Genomic DNA, 23566 nt, shown 5'->3' with positions numbered 1-23566 from the left:
GCGTCAAACTGCACGAAAAAGCTACACTGAGGCCCGCGCGAGTCCAGACGCCGTTTGACTCCGACATGAGTTTGAACACACAGACGAGGAGAGTATTGACACACACACACACAACATCATAAATACAGTCAGGAGGAGGTAAGAAGAACAATATTCATATACATTTTTAAAAATAACAGTTTGTTACATTTGTGTAGAAATTTGTTTTTTTCTTTAAAATTGGGCAATTTTTTCTTTTTTTTTTTTAAATTGTATGTGATTTTGAAAGAAATCCTTATGCTGTTTTTAAGATAACTGGTTCTCCAGAATGGGACGTACGGACAAACAGAAGGACAGCCCGAAAACATGACGCCTCTGGCCACGGTTATGCACTGAGGCGTAAACCTAAGACGACTAAAATAGCTACCACGATATCAGTTTTGGCAACCAAAAGTTGATGCTTTGTTTTTTCAAAAGCTAGTATTGAGCCCTGATAGTGTAACACACACACACACACACACACACACGCACACAAAAAGGTCAGATGAGGTCAAACACAAATCACACACGCAGAGATAATAAGCGGAAACAAAAGCGATCACTTTTCTCCTGCTGCGCGATGATGAAGAGGAATCTGTGTTCGAGTGTGTTTTAGTGCATGTGTTCGATTCCAAAGCCCTGTGGGTAACAAACACATTCCTACCAAATCAGTAAATTATCTGTGCCTGGAATTCAACCTACACACACACACACACACACACACACACACACACACACACACACACACACAGACACACACACACACACACACACACACACACACACACACACACACACACACACACACACACACACACACACACACACACACACACACACACACACACACACACACACACACACACACACACACACACACACACACACACACACACACACACACACACACACACACACACACACACACACACACACACACACACACACAGACACACACACACACACACACACACACACACACACACACACACACACACACACACACACACACACACACACACACACACACACACACACACACACACACACACACACACAGCGTCGCCTGAGGGAGAGCGAGAGCTGGAATTCCAAACTCACTTTGTTTCCAAAAAAGCAGAGGAATCCTAAAAACGTTCCGACAATTTGGAGCAGGGGGGAAAAATTCCTGGAGCGGCAGAAGTGCCGAGTGGACAAAAATGGTGTTTGAGAGTGTGTGTGTGTGCTGTGTGTGTGGGGAGAGAGTGGCAAAAAGTCAATGTGTGCAAGTGAACTCTGCAAACACACACACACACACACACACACATACAAATATAGACACACCGCAGAATTTGGATTGGATTTCATTGTATTTATGCCGCCATCAGTCACAATAAACACGCAGCGGCTGATCCTGTCGAAAGGAAGCCAAGTGCCTTCAGCGCAGGCATGTTTACAGCTCGGTGAGGAATGGATGGACACGCACAGAGGTATTTTCTAAAAATACACAAAAAGCAACAACAATGACATTAAAAAAAAAAGCAGTCGGCAGAGAAAACAGTGCGAGGTCAGAGCGCACAGAGCCAGGAAGCCACAGGTATGCACGTACTGCACCACCAAACACACTCTGGACAGTGTTGAGGAACATGCAAAAACACACACACACACACACACACACACACACACACACACACACACACACACACACACACACACACACACACACACACACAGTGTTCTTACTGGAGCGTGGAGCAGCGACTGTGCTACAAAGCTTCGTCCCCACACATAATAGAAATCAACTGTGCTCATCACGTTGCCAGCAAAGTACACAACATACTGTTTCTATCTGTGTGTGGAGCTGCTCTAAGTGTTGGTACCTTTAACCCTTTAAAATCTGAGCAAACTGACTTTCATTTTTTTCAAAAACATGAGACTTAACAAGGAATGACACAAAAATCATCTAAAAATGGGAAAAATTGAAAAGAAAATTATCTGAAAATGAGCACAAAAAAGAAAAGATATACAGTTTTACAGTAAAGAAAATGTAAGTAAGAAATGACCTGAGAAAAGTGCATAAAAATCTAATAATTATCTAAGATAATTTTCAATATAGAATTTGACAATAATAATAATCATAGCTTTACGGATTAAAAAAAAAATACTAATTTCTTGCAATTTTCAAGAAATTTCTTGCAAAGTTGCTCATTGCCCTTTAAAATTTCGATCTTGAGTTCCAGTGAACATTTGTGACAAATTTGAAGAAATGCCCTCAAGACATTCTTGTGATATCGCAATAACGAGAGTGAGACAAATGCAAGGTCACCTTGACCATTAACTTTTACCACTGAAATCTAACCCGTTTATCTTTGACTCAAAGTGGATGTTTGTGCCAAATATAAAGAAATTCTCTCAAGGTGTTATTGAGATACTAAGCTCATGGAAAGTAAACAGATGCAAGGTTACACTAACCTTGACCGTTGACCACCATATTCTAATAAATTCATTGTTGAATCCAAGTGGAAGTTTGTGCCAAATTTGAATAAATTATCTAAAGGTGTTTCTGAGGTATTTCATATACAAGTATGGGACATGGGACTTATATGGGACTTATCAAGAGTGAGACAAATGCAATGTCACTTTGACCTTGACCTTTTACCACCAAAATGTAACCCGTTTATCCTTGACTCAAAGTGGACATTTGTGCCAAATTCAAAGAAAATACTTCAAGGTGTTCCTGAGGTATTTCATTTACAAGGATGGGACTCACGTACGAATGTACAGACACCATACAAACATAATGCACTGCCACATATATCAGACACAAAAAAACCAGAATGTCTTTTAAATTAACTGAATTTGGGGCAACGTTTTGCTGCCAAAAAAGCTCAACTGACACACTGGTGATGTAATACTCCACAGGCTAGAAGTGCCAAAGACATAAACATAAACTCACAGCAACATACACTCTGATAGTCCCCACGAAATGTAACAGCACTGCTAAACCACAGGATGAGACCTTAGCTCAATCTAAAGGCATCCTTCATACATAAAGATGTGCTTAAGCGTGTATATTTTCATTTCTGTGATTGCTTTAACAATACTGTGCCAACTGCAAAACAAACCGTGGCACCTGTGATTCATGGGAACTGGCTCCATCAAACCAGCTTTAAAAGCACTTTGGCTTCTCTGCTGGTGTTTGTGATCAGACAGCCCGCTCCAGATTGACATATGCAATTTGAATTTGAATGATCTGATTGTCTTGGCTTGTGACGAGATCGTGGCCAAGAAGTGTTTTCACTTTCATCTGCAGTTATCTGTTTTCTTTCCAGTCTTTACCTCGAACAGTCCGGCTGAACATTGCATGGTCTTTCTCAACAACACCCTGCTTCATTTTCGCAGTTCGACACATTCGCACCCACAGTCTCCTAATGCAGAAGTTTGGGGTTGAGCGTGAGGCTCATGGGCATCTCTGCGGCTGCCCCCAACTGGTCCAGGAGTTAAACTGGTCCAGTTGTTCTCCCTCGAAGCTGCAGGTTGATGTCTTTCCCACAAATTTCCATGCCAGCATCACCTCATCTTCTGTTTCTGTTTCTGTTTCTGCTGTGCCGTCTTAATCACGGCATCCTCCGCCAAACCGACACTCTCTGTCAAATCTAAAGCGATGTCTCTGCTTCGTGAGCTTTTGTAGATTCAAAATAACAGACAACTAAAACTGCCAGACGACTGGATGTAAATGACTACGTTTTCTTGTACAAACTGCTTTCAGTTTACTCTAAAACCCTCTTTTGGAGAGCGTTATGTGCTACTTTACTGCACATCTTCACTACTTCTCTACTGCCAGTGGATCCCACGCACCCTCTGAAAGAGCCCCGAATGTCCTCAAACATATAGAAATGCCCTAAAATCCTACAAATGTCCTGATATTTAAGAATCAGAGAAATGACATGAAATCCAAAAATGTTCTGAAATCCTAGCAACATCCTGAAATCCTAAAAAGTTTCCAAAAATCAGAGAAATGTCACAAATTCTAGAAATGTCCTGAAATCCTAGAAGCATCTTAAAATCCTAGAAATTTGTGAAAATCAGAGAAGTGTCAAAAATTCTTGAAATGTCCAGAAATACTAGAAATATCCTGAAATTCTAGAAACCTGAAATCCTTAAAACATCCTCAAAATGTCCTGAAATCTTCAAAATCTCGAGTCTTAGAAATATCCTAAAATCCTAGAAACGCCCTGAAATCACAGAAATGTCCAAACTTGTACGGGGCTGCTGCGACTGAGCCAAAAACACACAGAGAGGTAGAAACATAGTGCAAAGAATAAAATCTTGAAGCAGAAAAGTAGTAAAACATGTACGCACACGCACACGCACACGCACACGCACACGCAAACACACACACACACACACACACACACACACACACACACACACACACACACACACACACACACACACACACACACACACACACACACACACACACACCCTCTCCTCCAAATCAGAAATGCAAACAGAGGTCAGAGTTCAGAGGGATCAATGACCAAAATCCCGCTCCATCATCCCGTCTGCTTCCGGACCGGCGCATCTGTGCGTTTGAAGCGGGCAGGAAGGCGTGCCGCCGTGGTAACCAGATAGCAGCGTGTGCAGGAGCGTAGAAATCAAGCCAGGTCAAATAGCGGAGTCATTACTCTGATTGAAAGAGCGATTAGTGCTGTCTGGTCAGCAAGAGACCGGAGAGAAACTGTTACACATGAAAACATCTGTCTGGAGTTTTTGTTATTTAGACAGATGATTTCAGATTCAAAGAGTCTGAAGAATCAGACAAAGGCGGACGGGATCAGCGGGAACATCTCAAAAAAAGCTCCTGATTTCACAACTTTTTCACATAACTGCTGCTTACATATTTTGTCACGTTTATTTGACTGATAGGGAGCATGCATGTGTCTCAGCAGCTTGTTTTGCCTGCAGAGAGGTGCTGCAGCCAGGCTTATGTTTATTTATCTATTTAAGGTTAAGAAAAGGTTTCCTGAACATTCAGCTTTATGGGTTTTATTTGTTTGTTTGTTTTTACACAATTACGTGTTGAATAGAGATACACAAAGATGGGCGATTCTTATTTCTAATTTTTCGAAAAACATGTTTTTCCAAATTTGATGAAATCCAGCCTTTTTACTTTTATTTTTATGAAGAAATAATGGTTTCTTTGAATTTTTTTGACATTTTTACAGAAAACATGCCCACAGTTTTGGATGGAATGTTTTCTTTTAAAAAAAAATTGGCAATTTTTAGAGAAAAAAAATATGATTTTTAATTGATTTATTTCTTTTATTTTACTGCCAAAATCACAGTGAAAAAATTGTCTTTTTTTCTTTTTTCATTTTTACAATTTTCTAAGAAAAAATTTATAAAAACAACAACCTTGAGTCCCATTTGAATCACTTCATGTTTCAATCACTTCACATGCTTGAATCACTCTCAGATTGCTGGTGGCGTTTTTCAGTGGATATCTAGTTACATTTTAATTTCAAGGTCTTAAGGGTCTTTATTTAAAAAAAAAAAATAAAACACCTAAACCATTTTTTACAATTAGTCTGAAATCTGCTACTTGAGCTTTCCCATTTTGAAATGAAGGTTTAATTAAATTTGGTCGAATGCCACAGCTTCACCTCCTGGGTCGGCGCTTTTCTGTCCACCAAGCCAAAGTCAGTGAATTCACACAGACTCATAGTTTGTCTTTCTTTTCATATCTTTTCCTTTTTTCTACTTTCCAATTCACTTTGATCACTTTTGCCTCCAATCACTCCTCCTCCTCCTCCTCCTCCTCCTCCTCCTCCCTCCGCCTTTCTTTCTTCCGCCGGTCACGGATCAATGGTACCTCACTGGTTCCCAGCCCCCACGGAGAATCAACACACTAATACACATGCATGAGCATATACAAACAGGAATACAGATCTATTTACACAAAAGCACGAGTTTATACACAGATGCACACGGAGAAACACTGTAGAACACGCAGACACTGAACACACACACAAATATGCTCGCTAAAAAAAGCCACACGACCCACAGGAATATGAGTACGAATAAAATAAAGGGCCAAAGTTTGTAACCACCAACCAAATCAGACTTTAAAGACACAGCTGTATATTGGTTTAACTCCTACTCGCCAAACAGGAAACAGGTGTGTACAGCTGGTGAGGCCCAGTCCAAAGTTATGGAGGTCACATGTGGGGTACCACAGGGCTCCATTTTGGGACCACTGTTGTTTTAAGTTTATGTTGATAATATGCCGGCAGCAGTGACACCTAAAATGATGCAGACTGTGACTGTAGTCATATTTTGAGACCATGGAGCCCTACTGCAATTTGCAAATACTACTAATCTATGAACTGGAAAGCTGTTCTGCCCATTTTTGTATACTGGGATCTCCTAATGGAACAACCTGCCCCTGCATATCAAACAAAGCCAAATAAAGGCAACTGAGTTTTTTTATGTCATGGTGCTCCTGTGAGTTGTTGTGCAGTAAAATTCCAAATAAAAATCAAATAAAATCAAACAAGGATACACAGTGTGCGTTTTGTTGCAAAATGTGCATAAACATGTTTGCCTCTTTGGGGCTTATAGTGTTACATACAGGGTTCAAGTTTCCTGTGTGTGTTTATGGGCACGTATGAGCTTGTGTCTCCATGTATGTTGATCTCTCTCTGTGTGTGTGTGTGTGTGTGTGTGTGTGTGTGTGTGTGTGTGTGTGTGTGTGTGTGTGTGTGTTTGGCTGAATCCCAGCCTTGTGGAATCCTTCTGGACAGCGGAAGTTGTTTCCTGATTGCTCGTCTCCTCAGTAGAAAAGTGGCTGCATTGTTTTAGTTAATTCTTCCATCAACCGTAACCAATACACACACATCTCACACACACACACACACACACACACATTACACACACACACTCAGAAGGTTACTGTTTAACCTCGACAAAACATGGAACAGAAGCTGGGCTTGATTGCTGAGTTTTGGTGTGTGTGTGTGTGTGTGTGTGTGTGTGTGTGTGTGTCGTCGTGCGGGCCAAATCTAATGAGACAAAGATCCCTGGTCAGAATGGAAAGAATCGACGAAGGAAAGTCTGCCGTATCCGAGTGCGTGCGTGCATATGTGTGTGTACGAGAGTCAAAAAAAGAGGGAAAGTGGGAGAGGGACAATGGCAGAAAAGTGATGGAGAAAAATATTTTTTTGGGCAAGCAAACATTGTGGTGGTGAGCCCACTGCCGAGAGCAAGAGTTCAGATCCTGCAGCGGTAAATCTGGACTGGTTTGAGTTCTGACTACTGGAACTACTGCTGTCACTTTTTATATAAAATACTATCATTGAAATGTGAGAAATACTTTTACAAATACAAGTATCTGTCAAAAGATGTACTATGTAGGATTTTCCTAAAAAAAACAATGTATAGACTAAGGGTGTAAATTATCAGTTTCATCACAATATGATATAAATCGATATTTCGGACAACGATACGATATTTGTCGATATCACAAAGTCTGATATGATTTCGATTCAATTTGATTTAGGGGCCTTTGATCAACATTACACAATATCATATGATCACTTAACACAACTGTTAGAAAAAAAGCCAATCCAATGTCAAACGATGGACATGAATGCAAGCTCACAGTGACCTTGACCTCTGACCTATGACCACCAACATCTAATAACTTAATTCTAGAGTCAAAGTGAGTCTTTCTGCCAAATTTGAAGAAATTCCCTTCAGATGTTCTTGAGATATTGTGTTCTCAAGAATAAGACACACAAGGTAACGATGACCTTGACCTTTGACCACTAAATAGCAATCAGTTTATTCCTGAGTCCAAGTGAATGTCTGTGCCGAATTTGAGGAAACTCCTTCATGGTGTTCTAGAAATATTGCATTCAATAGTATAGTGTAGAGTATAGAGCAGTATAAGAAAAATTCGAGGTCACACTGACCTTGGTCTTTGACCTTTGACCACAAAAAGCTAATTAGTTTGTCGTTAAGCCCTTGAGATGTACTTGAGATATTGTGTTCACAAGAAAGAGACTGAGAAGTTCATAGTGACCTTGACCTTTGAACTATAACCACCAAAATCTAATCAGTTCATCTTTGAGTCCAAAAGGATGTTTGTGCCAAAGATGAAAAATCTCCTTCAAGCGGTTCTTTAGATACTGCGTACACAAGCATGAAACAAATGCAAGTTCACAGTGACTTTCATCTACCAAAATCTAATCAGTTCATCGTTGAGTCACGGTGGACGTTTGTGCCAAATTTGAAGAAATTCCCTCACATTCATGGGAATGGGACACATGGGCACATTCATGAGAACAAATGAAAGGGAAACGTTTTGTACCTGAGATGCAGGTCTTCGGAGTATTTCAAACAAGCGTAGATGAACTCTTTGAGCTGGCAGTAGACTTTTGGCACAAACTCAGAGAAGGGAAGCTTTTTGGGGAAGGGAAGCTGGAGGAGAAAACAAGGATATTCAGTTTTTACTTCCTGTTTTGCACATGAGCAACATCACAGAAGTTGCAGGATTCATGAACATTTTTACTAATAAATTTCCATAACTTTTCATGACTTTGAGGCAAATTTTAAAGACTGTACCCTCTCTCTACAGGCCTCTCAAACCTGTGGGCCATGTTTTCTTAAAAAAAAAAAAAAAATAGACATTATTTTTTGCCATTTTTTTGCGGGGGACAATTTTTGAATAAAACATTTTTTTCTTTAGAATTTTTGGGGGATTTTTCTTTAAGCCCATGTTTTATTCAAAAAACACCAAAATTACACAATTTATCACAGGCAGAAACTATAAAAACAGAAATTAGTGTTGGATTTTCAAATTTCTGACAGTTCTTGGACACATCCTGTGTTATTACACAGGTTTTTGAAACAAAATTCAATAACATTTCCAAAACTTTTCCAGGCCTGAAAATTGCTATTTTTAAATCATGACTTTTCCAGGTTTTTCATGACCGTATAAACCCTGAAGAACAACACTTTGTTTCATCATTAATCTCTCTTAATTTGTTTGTTTGCTCATTTTGAACTCTTTTACACCATGTCTCCTGTCACTCTTTTACCTTTTCCAGTTCAGGGTCTTGCAGGGGAAACTGGGAAGTGTAGTGTCTGTACTCCTGCTCTGTTGAGACCGGGATCGGACTGTAGTTGTCCTGGTCCAACACCTGCCTGCAGAGGAGGACGCAAAATCACAGGTAAATTCCCAATATCCTATCCTCTATTTTCAGATCCATGAAAGAGGCAAACAGGAGCGAGTGAGATGCCATAAGCCTCTCTCACTCTCACACACACACACACGCATGTACACAATCATCCCATTGGGGGTCATTCTGACGCTTGAGGTTTTCTTACCACCCTCCCCTCTCCCACCACCCCCACTTCTTGTTGGCGCTCCAGAGTTCGGACGTTCCAACGTTCCATGGAGAGGCCGTGAACCGGAGAGCGCTCCCTCTCCAACAATACAACACAACATTCCTGCGGCTTCCCCAGTGTGTGTGTGTGTGTGTGTGTGTGTGTGTGTGTGTGTGTGTGTGTGTGTAAATGTGTGTGTGAGCAAGTGAGTGTGTGAAAAAGAGAGAGAGTGTGTGTGTGTTTGTTTGTCCGTTCTCGCTGCAAGTCCCACTGGTGTCATTGGACAAAAGCGATGGTGAAACAATGGCATGTAAGCCCAAACACACACACACACACACACACACACACACACACACACACACACACGCGCACACACACACACAGAGTCTTGTAAGGGTACTACCCATTCTGGAGGGCAGAGAATGTTCCGGACGTTTGCTTTAAAACACTTCCTCTCTCTGGCTGCTCGTAAAACTTCAAAACCAGGACGAGGACGTTTCCCACAAACCAACACTGCCTACTAGGTGCACCCTCGTGACCTCCTGACTGGAGAGGGGAAGGTCATTTCGGCACGCACTCCGCACCCCGTGCCCAGCTGTAAACAGATCATCTGCACGGTGGCGTGCAGACGCAGCGCTGATCAGTACCTGAAGGTGACGTTCCATCTCTTGAGCAGGATCTCTCCGTACTGCTCCCTCATCTCCAGCAGCATGTCAAACAGCTGGGACACTGGGAAACCGTAACCCTGCGGGACGGAAAGACCAGAGAGACCAGTCAGTGTCCAACCACACCTCAACACGCCAACATGGATGAGCCAGAGGGCAACTTCTGCAAAATGACCTGATGACAAAGGGCCGAGGGCGAGTCTTAGCAGCCCAGTACGTTTCTGGGATTTTAGGACATTTCAAAGACTTTAGGACCATTCTAAAGGATTTTGGGGTGTTTCAAGGATTTGTGACGTTCCTCAGTCTTCTGGACATTTCTTAGATTGTAGGATGTTTCTAGGATTTCAGGATAATTGTAGGATTTAAGGACATTTCTATTCTTTTTGGCTGTTTTTAGTATTTAGGACGTTTCTAAGATTTTAGGACATTTCTAGTTTTTTAGGGTGTTTCTAGGATTCAGGATGTTTCTAAGTGTTCTGGACATTTCTAGGACTTATATGACATTTTTAGGATATTAGCAAGTTTCTATGATTATAGTTTCTATGACTTTAGGACATTGCCAGGATTTTAGGACATTAGGGTCTCAGCTAGGACGTCTCTCAAGGGGTGAGGAGGATCCTCCACCGACACTTTTTTTTTTGATAAACAAACTCTATTTTGATGCAGTGGGATTCACTTTATTTTCGTTGGGTTCTTCAGAAATCGTTTTTACTAGAATGAAACAGATGAGGTCACCGTGCCCTTTACCTCTGACCTAAAATTTACCAAAATCTAATCACTTCAGAGTGGAATCAAAGTGAAAATTTGTGCCAAATTTGAAGAGATCTCCTCAAGGTTTTCTTGATATTTTGCAAGAAAATTCCCAACAGCCTCTGCAATCGCCGGCGTGGAGGCATAAAAAGTGTTCAAAAAAGTTTTTCTATAAGTAAGAATTATAGAAAAAAAACATCTTAAAATACAACAGAGGTGAAGGCACATTTGGTGACGTGCTTGAGGGTAAATTCAGCCGCTCAGTGGCACCTCATCACTTCACATGAACAACTTTTGAGCTCCGTGAGCGTCCATTCATCACCTCCCCTCTCTTGTTCTCTCTCACTCATCTCTGAATGTCCGGTTTTTACCCACATCCCCTCTTCATCTCCCCTCCATCCCTCCATCCTCTCATCCATCACACTCCATCCATCCAGGTCAGTCCGTACACACAGCGGAGAATAAATACAGCAAACTGACATCAGATGATAAACTTTCTACTTCGAAAAAGGTCAAATTGAGAAAGAAAGTCTTTCTTCAGAGACTGGCAGCCGTCCATTTCTAAACTACACGACATGCTCTGAGCAGGTTTCATGGGCCCCCGGGGTCAAATAGCTTACTCAGCATGTGCCAAGATGTCTGAACGCAAGAACAAAAAGTACAAAAACACCAAAATGGATACAGCATGATGTTAACGAGGGCTGCAGGGACGGCGGGCCTTTCCGTCTCTTCACGGTGGACAGTTAATCACACAGACACAAACCTGCAGTGTGTCAGCAAAGAGGACAATGAGGTTCTTCAGATCCAGCACCAGGTCCGGGTTGTCGCAGTACGACTGAGGAGGCAGAAGAGCGAGTCAGAGCGCTGCAGACGCCGTTTATCGTCACCAAGTCTTGCCAGTGCTCTTTAAATTGCGTATTTTTGTGCATTAATATGTTTGTCCTCACTGAGTGCGTCCTCAGGGCAGCGATGATTTTGGACAGCGCCAGCTCCCAAAGCTCCTCCACGTACGCTCTGTTGACCAAACCCTGCGTGGTGTGAAGGACGTGATCCTCCACGACAAAGAATCTGGATGGAGAGAAGAGGAGGAGGACAGAGAGAGAGGAGAAAGACAATAAAGACGGAGCGTCCCTCATGATACACCAAAATTATTTAACTTAACTACACAGAACCCTCCATGATGCTGAGGCAAATTTTAAAGACCAGACATCTGAAATCACCATCGATACGCCCTATCGGTCCTTTTTCATTACTGTATAAAAGCTTTAAAATATATATATATTATTTTTTAAAAAATTACAAATTCACAACAGGATAAGAACTGAATATTTGAATATAACTAAGGGACTGTTCATTATTTATGAGAGGGGAGGGGGTGGTGCAAAAATGTGCACTGAGGAGGAACATTTGTTTTTTATTTTGGTTTTAGTGGAGCAGCTTACAACTTAAAATGACTGTATTCTATATTTATGCTGCTGTCATTATTTAAAGGGAATGTACTTTCTTTAAAATGTATTTATTTATTGTATTTTTAAAAGTTTTTGGCCATGTTTAAAGAAAACTTGCCTGAACATTTAAAAGGAATTTCTTCCTTTAAAAAGAAAAAAGCCTGGCAATTTGTAGAGAAAAAGATTTTTTTTTTCTTTAAAATGTTTTGGCCATTTTTAAAACATGCCTGAAGTTTCAGAGGGAATGTTTTATTTTAAATTTTTTGGCAAATTTTAGAGAGAAAATTTTTTGTTCTTTTTCCTTTTTTTTCTTTTTGGTGCTTTTTAAGGAAAATGTGCGCATGGATTTAGATAAAATCTTCTCTTTAAAACAAATTGGCAATTTTTGTCTGAATTTCAGGTATTTTTTGTTTGTTTTTTTTAATTCTGATGATGATTTTTAAAGAAAATATGCCCACGGGTTTGGAAGGACTTTTCTCTTTTTTAAAAAAGAACACATTTTTTCTGGCCATTTTTAGACCAAAAATATTGGGGATTTCTTTTTTCAAATCACCAAAAATTACACAATTTATGACAACCAAGAACTGTAAAAGCAGAAAAAGTCATTGTATTTTCAAACACACCGCTAACCTTGAACACATCAAAGTTTTCAGGGTATATTTAGTTTTCAAAAACCTTTCCAGGCATGGAAATTGCTATTTGGAAATTGCAGGAGTTCTTTCATGACCGTATGAACCCTGTGTAACAATTAAAACTGGAAATTAGCAAAGTAAAAGTATAATTCTGCTACTGCAAACAATATTTCCATCTTCATATTTTAAAAAAAATGGATTTCAGTGGGAAGTTTGGGGGAATTCTGACAACTTTTCCAGAAATCTGCCATAATTACCGAGTTTGAACATCATTTACAAGCACTAATGACAGCACAGCAAGCAGCGCGTTCAACCGATCAAGCACAGAAAGCTGCTGATGTCTCAGCAACGAACCGCACTCGTCAATCATGCGCTGCACTGTTTTCTTGAAACGACGCCCGTGTTAGATGGATCAAAGTGACTTTGGTTTACCTCCACTGACAACATGTCTGATGCCCACCGAGCCTCGCCAGACCACAATGAGCCACGCTGCGGTCGGCTTTGTGGCCTCACTGGGCACCGTTCGTCTTCTCTTTGTCATTACTGAGGAGGATTTTCTATTGATCTTTAACTTATTCCACTTTTTACTTTGTTTCCATTTGCTCTGTGCACAGAGTCGCCTTCCTGTTTTGTGTCAGACGATAAATTCGACCGGCTGGTGCAGAATGTAAAAGTCCTCTGAGAGACTGTTAAAATTTGGCTGTTTGCTAAGAAAAAAAATCAATTTTATTTCAAGATGTGTCTTTTTTTATTAAAGCAGATAGAGCTGCACCTGAGATTTGAACCATCAGTCCTACTGAGATTCTTCAATGTATTTATTTATTTTTTTGTTTGTTTTGTTATTTAGTGTACATCTGGGGACATTTCGGACGCCGGACACTGACCAGAAAAATAACCAGAAAATTCCTTTTTTTTTCTTAAAGGGGAAAATTTTAAAATAATAATAAATAAATAAATAGAAAAAAAAATGTCCAGAACATCATATTCATAATTTTTATAATTAGATATTTAAAATTACTGTTGGAAAAGTACAGAAAAAAAAAGTTTAGACATATATTTATTTCCATTTTCAGCCCTTTTTGGGGTAATTTTCCTGCTTCCTTTTTGTGCTTTTTTCAGGTAATTTTCTTGTAACTTTTTATGAAATTAGTGTTAATTTTTGGGCCAAATCTTGCAGAGTCGCTCACTGCCTTCTCCCTGTGTTTTTGCAGGAAATCAAACAATGCTCAGGTTTTGAAAGGGTTAATTTAGTTTTTCTGTTCTGTGCACACGCCGTGACTGCAAGACAATAACAACTTTTATTCCACCTGACTCTTGTAAGTAACAACTGCAAAAAGAAAACTTTAGTTGTTACGGAGAATAAAAGGAGGATTGAATTTCTGATGCAGATGAAAGGATGAAAGAGACACAGGATGGCACTTTCTAAAAATGGGAATAACAGATTGTGTGTGTGTGTGTGTGTGTGTGTGTGTGTTAGTGTCCAGTCTTGGCGGTGTTTGTAGAAGCGTCTGCTCCAGTCAGACAGACAGAAGAAATAACAGCAATAAGCCAACCGCCGTCACACACACTCTATCAATCGTCACCACCGTGTGTGTGTGTGTGTGTGTGTGTGTGTGTGTGTGTGTGTGTGTGTGTGTGTGTGAATGCAGTGGAGAGAATTGGATGGAGTGATGGATGAGAGGAAAAGTATATACTGTAGGAGAGGAGGGGAGAGTGTGGCCAGAGGGATGAAAAAGGATGGAAAAAAAGGCGGTTGGGGAGAAGCAGAGATGAAAAGATGTCGAATGGTCAAAAGTCACTCAGATGAAATGAAATGAGGTGTCGCTAAACGCCGAATGTTTGCTTTCACTCAAAGTTTCTCTTTCTCACCGTCTCTCACTCCGTCTCCTGCCAAGTTACACAAAGGGCTAACAACGGGTGGATGGACAGATGGAGAGGAGGGTAAAGAGATGACATGTGGATGTAAACATGGATCAGAGTTCATACGCTTTTTTATCAATAAATGTCCACGACTTCTCCACGACTTTGAGGCCAATTTAAGGACCATAGGTACTTATTAGTATTTTTTATTTTATTATATAAGAGATCAATGAGAGGGGAGGGAGTGATGCAATATTCTTTTAAGCACTGTGGAGGGACTTTTATTATTTGGTTTTAGGTCAAGAGCTTACAACTTCAAATGGCTGAGTTTTGTATTATTTTGTATTTTAACCCCCCCTTTTTAAATTTATTTACCACTAAATAGAAAATAAATAAATAAAATAAAACATGCCATCAAAAGTATATTTTCTTTAAAAAAAATGATTTTTTTTCTCTTTTTTTGCCATTTTTAAAGCAAATTGTGGCCTAGTTTTTTCTTTCTTTACAATTTTTTTTTCGTTCCAAATTTTTTGTGATTTTTTTCAAGAAAACATGCCTTCCTAACCTGCCATTTATCACAGCCAGAAAGTGTAAAAACAGAAATTATCATTGGATTATCAAAATTTCCAACTGTCTTTAAACACATCATGTGTTATTATACAGGTTTTTAAAATAAAGATTTTCATGGCTTTTCTAATTGGATGAATGGATGGATGGATGGATGGATGGATGGATGGATGGATGGATGGATGGATGGATGACTTACCCGACAATTTGATTGAAGTACCGCCTGTATCCCTCCAGAGTCTCATGCTAGAAATGTGAATGAAAGACAAAATATACAGAGGGAAGAGAAAGAAAAGGACAAGCAGAAAGAGGGATAAAGAGTCCAACAGCGAAGAGAAAACAGATAAAACAATCAGCCCTGAATACTATAAACAGGAATACTTCACCCTTAAAATGAGCATTTGTATATCAGTTACTTACCCTGTGTTACTTCAGTTTTATTAAGAAAACTTTGTTTTTCTCGCACACCTTCGTGGTGGACGAAGAATCCAAAAATTGAGAAAATTACAGATGAGCTGAAATCATAGGGCTCCACATTTAACAACAACAAAACTATATCAAAACATCTGTTTACAAACTTTTAAACAACTTGTGCAGGAAAATAAGTATTTGTATAGTTTTACTGTTATTAAATGTGGACTTAAATTAATTAAGAACTTACTTTGTTTTTGGATTTTTGGAGTTTTCTTCCCAGATTCGGCATAACACGGGGTGAGTAACAGAAATATAAACGGAAATTGAAAGTGAAGTATTCCTTTAACCTACCTGAATCAATAAAACATCGACAAAATTAATCAGATTCAACTACACAGGTATTTGCATCAGAAAACATGGATAATACATTTAAATTTTAAAACTAATAATTTTCAGATAATAAATGAATTTTTCTAATTACAGTAGTTGGTATATGAGTTATAGATGAGGGAGTGTGTGTGTGAGTGTGTGTGAGTGGAGGATGGGGAGTGTGTGTGCAGCAGGAGTGCAGGTGTAGTTAGGAGTGATGTAAAGTTCAGACACACACAGACGGAGTGACGGTGCAGGGTCATACCATGTTAGAGTGGGGCTGCAGCACAAGGCGAGCCTGTTTCCTCCTCTGCTTTCTGTAGTAGTTCTCAAACACATCACGCAAACCCTAAAACAGAAATTACACGTAAGACTGTGTGGACGAGAGACGAGGAGTGTTGGAGGAAGCCAAAAGGCTTGTTAACACCATTAAAGAGGGATCTGGAAATGATATTTCCAGGTTCGAGCAATAACAGGAGGCAGGTAAAAACGCACCAGTGAGGTGGCACTTACAGTTTACATCCATGTTTGTGAAAACTTGCCACAATTAGGGTATAAAATATTGAGTTATGGCCATAATATGTTCTGTGAGTTCACATTGACCTTGACTTTTGACTACCAAAATCTAATCAGAATCTAATCAAATCTAATCTAATCTAATCAAAATTAATTCTTGAGTCCAGGTGACCGTTTGTGCCAAATTTGAGGAAAGTCCCTCAAGGACATTTTCAGATATTAGATTCACCCAAATGAAACAAAGTCAAGGTCGCCTCGACCTTGACTTTTTGGCCACCAAATTCAAATCAGTTCATTGTTAGGTCCAATCAGACGTTTTTGTCAAAATTGAAGAAATTCCCTCAAAGTGTTCTTGAGATATCACGTTGACAAGAATGACACAAACAAGGTCACAGTAACCTTTGACCACCAAAATCCAACCTGTTCATCCTAGAGTTAGAGTGAACGTTTGTGCCAAATTTGAAGAAATTCCCTCAAAGCATTTTTGAGACATCATATCCACAAGAATGAGACTAATGCAAGATCACACTGAACTGAACCTTTGACCACTAACATCCAGCAACAGTTCATCGTTTAGTCCAGTTGAACGTTTGTGCCAAATATGAAAAAATTACTTCAAGGCAGCCTTGAGATATCGTGTTCACGAGAAAGTGGCGCACAGATGATTAACCCCAAAACATGATGCTTCTAGTTATGGCCATTGCTTGCACAGAGGCAAGTTTATAGTTTGTTGTATTGTTTTTTATAGCAATTTGTGTTCAAAGCAACAATTTGCAAGTCTTCCAGTACTTAAAAACATAAAATGTACAAATTATTGAAATCTAATTTGTTTTACCCTTTTTTTCATCTGTGTCAACTTCTTAAAGAATCAATAAATCCTCAGGTATTATTAAAACGTAATATATTACATTCTTGGGTAGCACATTTTATGGACTCGCAGGGCTTTTAAAGACTGTAAGGACCAACTGCTAACCTTTAATATAGTATAAAGAATAAATGATTAAAATATTTGTTTTGCCCCTTTTCATCTGTTTTAACCTCTTAGAGGATTGATAAATCCTCAGATATTATTAAAAACATTTTACCTTCTTGGATAAGCAATTTTATGGACGTAGGGACCTGCTAATACCCTTTTAATACAGTATAAAGAACAGATAATTGAAAGCATTATGGTTTTAACCTTTTTTCATCTGTTTCAGCTTCTTAAAGAATCAATAAATCCTTAAATATTATTAAACAGTAAAATTTTACATCCTTGGGTTAGACATTTTATGGATGTTAAGGGCTTTTAAAGACTTTAAGGACCAGTTAATACCCTTTAAGGGACACAAATGTGTCACAATATTGTCTTTTGTCCAATATGTCCTTGCAATACCTCCTCAGCTGTCAGGATTACTAATTCATCTTTAAACTGGAAAACTTTGCATGTGGTCCAAACTGTGAAGCTGCACTTCATCGACAATAGCGAGGTACGCTGCCAAATGTTTTAAGGTTTGAGGCTGTTACTGATTTTATGGGAAGGATGAATTTAATGAGGTATAAAAACTAAAGGTTAGAGCCACTGGATGACGGGAAGGTTGAGATAAGGTCGTGTGAGAGGCGGCGTGTGTGTGAGTGAGTGAGTAAGAGGGAGATAGAGAGCGAGTCTTTGATGACCAGCGCTGGTTCAGTTTGGGTTGGCGTCGCTGGTCAGACATCAAAACTCAAACACAAACACAGAATCAGCTTTCTGAACTGGACCGTTTCATATCTTTTTCCTTCCATTACACAGAAGCTCTCTGTCTTATCTGCCTCTCTCTGCTGTGTGTGAGAAACTCGTGGACTATCTGAGACCCAGACCAGGACCCACAGTCACTGGTGAGCTCAGAGATAAGAGTCAAGGTCCAGACAGAAAACATGCCCCCTTACCGACTGACCAGACCACCACCACCAGCAGCAGCAGCACACACACATCAACACTGCTGACCAGCGGAGTCTGGTAGAGACAGTAAATGTACATGTGTGAGGTGACCAATGCCCTAAATCACTGTGATAAGAGGTACAAAGATACAAGAATAAAAAGAGACATTTTGGGATTTTTACAAGCACATCTTTGTGTTTTTCAAAACTTTAGTAGAATTTAACTGGGATAAAAATAAAATAATATTTTTTAAAGAAAAAAGAAAAAAAATTGTCTTTAAAAAATGTTGGTGATTTTGTTTTTTGTTTTTTTTTTTAAGAAAAAAATTAGATTTTTTTCCTTTAAAAAGTTTTGGTGATTTTTTAAAATTTTTAATCTGTTTCCATTTTCTTTAAAAATCAGCAAAAATTACACCACTTATCAAAGCCAAAAACCATAAAAACTGAAATTATCATTGATTTTTAAATTACCAATGGTTCTTAAACACACCACCTGTTATTATGCATGTTTCTGAAAAAATAAAAATAAAAAAATAATGACTTTTCCAAACTTTCAGGGTACATTTAATTTTCTAAGCCTTTTCCAGCCCTGAAAATTACTATTTGTAAATATACATAGAGTATCAGTTACGTGTTTAAACAGAAAATTCAACATTGCTGTGTTTATGTACTTTCTGTCAGCTCTGCTTCTACACTAAAACATTACCTACACAAATATATCGGATACAAATAGAGTTAAATAAAACTAAAGATTCAGACGGGAGTTCTGTCTTGAAGTCGCACTGTGTCCTTTAATCCTTTACTGGACAATGTCCATTAAAAACACATCACAAAGTAACAACAAAACAATAAAGTGGATGGTAGAAACACGACTCTCACTGGTCGTAATCTAGATAGTGTTTTGGAACCTCGTTCAGTTTGATGTTGTGAGGTGATAAAACCACATTCTTTAATTCCCAGATTGACCCTCAGCTGAACAATGTGTATTCAACAATCGAGCGCCATCAAATGGCCATGAACTCTTCGTTATACACTATACTCCCAGAGAGAGAGGGGTGAAACGCAGGGCTGATAGTGTGTGTGTGTGTGTGTGTGTGTGTGTGTGTGTGTGTGTGTGTGTGAGTGCTGCAAAGCCACAAAAGGAAGAGAAACAGTACACAGAGATAAAAATACAGATTGGACAAAGAAAAAACAGAAGCAAATTGAAAGAAATAAAAAAAGAAAACTTAATTTACAAAAGGCGAGCCAGAACGGGAAGGGACCTTTAAAAAATTAAAGGTCTTCATGTGTGGTGAGTCCCAGCTGTCCTGTTCTGGTGCAGCTCAGAGCTCCCAGTCAGACCAGTCTGCCTCTCTGCTCTCCGCTCCTCCGCTCGGCGTGTTGGACCGCAGTCCCGTGTTTACACTGATCACAACTCTGTCCACATTTCAACGTGCCGCACGTGTGTGAGCGTAACAAAGGAGTATTGTTCGTGCCCCGACGCTGCTCGACTCCGGCTGGAAAATCGTGGACTTTAAACACGGAAAAGAGAAGGAGGGATGGAGGAGAACGGATGAAAAAAAAAAAAAACAGCGGAGAAAGTGGTGGTCTTGATTGCAAATGGGATTCCACGTCCAGGTTTACTAGAAAAATAAATGAAACCGTTACATGCGCGTGCCTGTGTGAGTACAAGTCATTCTCATTTAACAATCAAACCGTGTGTGTGTGTGTGTGTGTGTGTGTGTGTGTGTGTGTGTGTGTGTGTGTGTGTGTGTGTGTGTTTATGATTTTCCAGTCAGACCTCCTGCCCAGTGCAGCAAACTGTGCTGGATACTCTGGTTTTCTTTTCTAATGGTAAATCCACGTCTCTGCCCAATGGCCTGTCATTCAAACCGCTGCCACACCGCTCTAATGGAGAAAACAGATTCAGCCGCGCGTGTGTGTGTGTGTGTGTGTGTGTGTGTGTGTGTGTGTGTGTGAGCAGCGAGCGCAGCTGACCTCAGAGGTCAAAAAGGTCAGACCTTTCAACACCTTCCCGACACTAAACTCTCTTCTCCTCTTTTTCTCTCTCCTCCGTCTCTTTTCCTTGTCTTTCATTCCTCCCCTCTCCTCCTCCTCTCTCACCCCTTTTTCTAATCTTTCTCCCCCCGTGTTTTGTTTTCACCCTCGTCTTCCTGTTTTTGCCCCTTTAACCTCCCTGTGACCTCCGTCTCCTCGCTCCTTATCGCTCCGTAGCCGATTCACTCTCTCCTCCCTCCTTCCTGGAAACGCCGCCACACCTCCGCTGACCTTTACCCTCTCTCCTGTCTTCTTATCACTACCACTTGTTTATCATTTCAATTCACTCCTTCTTCTTTCGTCTCTCCTTCATCGCTCTTTTCTTCAACTTTCTAACATTTCAAAAATGTTTTCCTGCCTCGTTTCCTCCTTCCTTGCAGCTGTTTACCGTTTCCCAACATCCCTTGCTTCCACTTTCTTTGCTCTTAATTTGAAAGGTCGTTACAGTGCGCACACTAAAATGGGGAATATGAATACTGACAGCATGGAAACTGGATTTAAAGAAACTGGATTTAAAACACTTTAAACCCTTTGAATCCCGGAGCGCCATCACTTTTCTTCTGCATCTTTTCCGACACCCGTCACAAGTGTTTCACCCTTTGAAACTCACCTTTATTGCTGCAATTTCGGGGACAAAAAACGGGAAAAAGCAGAGCGGCCATAAGCAACTTGGCAAGAAATGTTCCAAGAATTGCGTATAGATTTGAAAAATAAAATTATCTGTAGACCATAGATCGGTTAACCCTTTAAATGCCAGGTTTTTGTCATGATGCCACAATGATTTTAATGGAATAATAATAATAATAATAATAATAATAATAATAGTAATAATAATAATAATAACAATAACAATAATAATAATAATAATAATAATAATAATAATAATAATAATAATAATAATAATAATAACAATGAAAACATAAAATGGGAATTATTTTTAATATAATACATGGTAAGTAGATTTTGTCTTATTATCACAGTCTGGGATATGTCAGTGATCAGCAGCTACATTGACTGTGACAGGTCACCTGGTGGAAATAGCATGTATTTCCTCCATATGCCAAATATGGTCAAAATGACCTCATCAGGTGGAAAATAGTCAAAATGACAAATTCAGAGTCAAAAGCCCAGAATGACACCCAGAAATAATACAAGTCATGTTTTTCTGCTTTGATGGCTGTGGGATCAAAAATGTCAGTTTGAATGGGTTTCAATGGAGCATTTTTGGACCTGAACAGTCTGAATGTAACTATTTAGTTTCCACAGTGTATTTTAGACTTATTGTAGGAGCTGAGCTGGAAATTCACTGATTACACTCAAATACACAATCTGGACTACATTTATCACATATGCATGAACACACACACAATTATCAAAAAATGAAGAACGAAAAGTGCGTTAAATGCACCAAACAGTCCTCGAAGGGTTAATTAAGGGACTCGAGAGGGCGGCTGTAAGAGTTCACGAGCAAAAACATGATTTTTCCTGCTGATCGTTAAAATGTCAAATATCGGAGCTGCTTGAACATCCTGTCATGACTCTAATATCACACGATGCTGACGCTGAAACAGCCAAACCAAAACCTTTTTTAACCCCTCCCTCACCAGTGTGAAATCTTCCCCGTTCTCACCCCTTTGAACTTTTCCGACCCGTCTTTCCTGTCGTCCTCCATCATGAAACCTCGCTCTCCAAATCTCCTTCTTTCCTTCTGCTCCCTCCACCATCTCGCCCCCTTTACCCTCTCTCTAACCTCACTCTCCCTTTCGGCTCCCTCCCTCCATCGCTCTTTTGCCCGTTCATTTTCTCCTTCCTGTCAAAGTTCATGCACTTCCTGTCCCCCTGCCAGAGAGCTCCCCCAAACACACACACAAACTCACACACACACACACACACACACACACACACACACACACAATATGAACAGAAACAGCCGACCTTCTGGCCCCATTGGCCCGGTCACACAGGCACACTGCAGACACACACACACACACACACACACACACACACACACACACACACACACACACACACACACACACACACACACACACACACACACACACACACACACACACAGACCCCAAATGTGCATCTAACCCAGTCATGGCCCAGTCAACACCTCCACCCATGTCGCTTTCGCTCTAACTGAGATGAGACACACACACACACACACACACACACACACACACACACACACACACACACACACACACACACACACTGCAGCCGGCTGGCTGGAGTGAAGCCAGGCTCGAGCCGGAGGCCTCGTCTCACAGCATCGTGCACCTCTCTGTGCAGAAAGCTTCAAGGCTGAGCGCTGTGACGACACACCGCACCGTTTACCCCGAGACAAGGGAGCTGATTTTGGCCCTCTGATATCTCAGGTTGCATTACATCAGTGATACTCAACTTATGACCCGTGGGCCAAATCTGGCCCCTGATAGGATGCCGGGTGGCCCCCCAACCATTTTTTAAACTCACAATAAAAATAAAGTGATTAACACTGTTAATTGTTTTTTTTTAATCAAAAAAGAGCCAGAAACATCACAAAATCCTAGAAATGTCCAAACTCCCAAAAACCTTCTAAAATGTTAAAAACATCCTAAAATCCTAGAAATGTCCTAAAATCCACCAAATGTCCAAAATTCCAATAAATGTCCTAAAATGCTATAAATATCCTAAAATCCAAAAAACGTCCTTAAACCAAAGAAACACTAAAATCCTAAAGATGTCCAAAATGTCTATAATCGTCCTAAAATCCTAGAAAAATCCTAAAATCTTACAAATGTCCAAAAATTCTAGAATATCCTCAAATCCTAGAAATGTCCCGAAATCCTAAAACCGTCATAGCATCTGACTTTTCTTAGAAAAAAAATTACAGTGCAAGTTGGGATATTTTGTTTTTCTTTCTATCATCACATTTTGTATTTTTTAAGTTACAACTACAAAAGATGCACATCATGATATGATGCATTTTCAGAGCCAAAACTGGCGTGAAATAAAACAAAATGAATTC

At 39.8% G+C, this 23566-nt stretch overlaps 1 protein-coding gene across 2 annotated transcripts in view; it reads right to left on the bottom strand.

Annotated features, from left to right (window-relative positions):
• The window catches only part of exoc6b (exocyst complex component 6B), a 141920-nt gene that overhangs the window by 87836 nt on the left and 30518 nt on the right, over window positions 1–23566 (bottom strand). For both annotated transcript variants that reach the window (XM_088073991.1, XM_088073992.1), the window contains exons 9-15: window positions 16364–16447; window positions 15515–15561; window positions 11756–11876; window positions 11572–11643; window positions 10041–10138; window positions 9105–9210; window positions 8375–8484 (exon numbers count right to left, since the gene is read on the bottom strand). In XM_088073991.1, coding sequence (XP_087930117.1) covers window positions 8375–8484; window positions 9105–9210; window positions 10041–10138; window positions 11572–11643; window positions 11756–11876; window positions 15515–15561; window positions 16364–16447 — 638 coding nt within the window. The remainder of the gene's footprint in view (window positions 1–8374; window positions 8485–9104; window positions 9211–10040; window positions 10139–11571; window positions 11644–11755; window positions 11877–15514; window positions 15562–16363; window positions 16448–23566) is intronic.

Source organism: Plectropomus leopardus, chromosome 23, assembly GCF_026936395.1.
Source record: "Plectropomus leopardus strain MGB_pleo_1.0 chromosome 23, ASM2693639v1, whole genome shotgun sequence".
Classification (NCBI taxonomy): domain Eukaryota; kingdom Metazoa; phylum Chordata; class Actinopteri; order Perciformes; family Serranidae; genus Plectropomus; species Plectropomus leopardus.
Note: the sequence above shows the minus strand (reverse complement) of the source record. Positions and strands in the feature narration are given on the sequence as shown.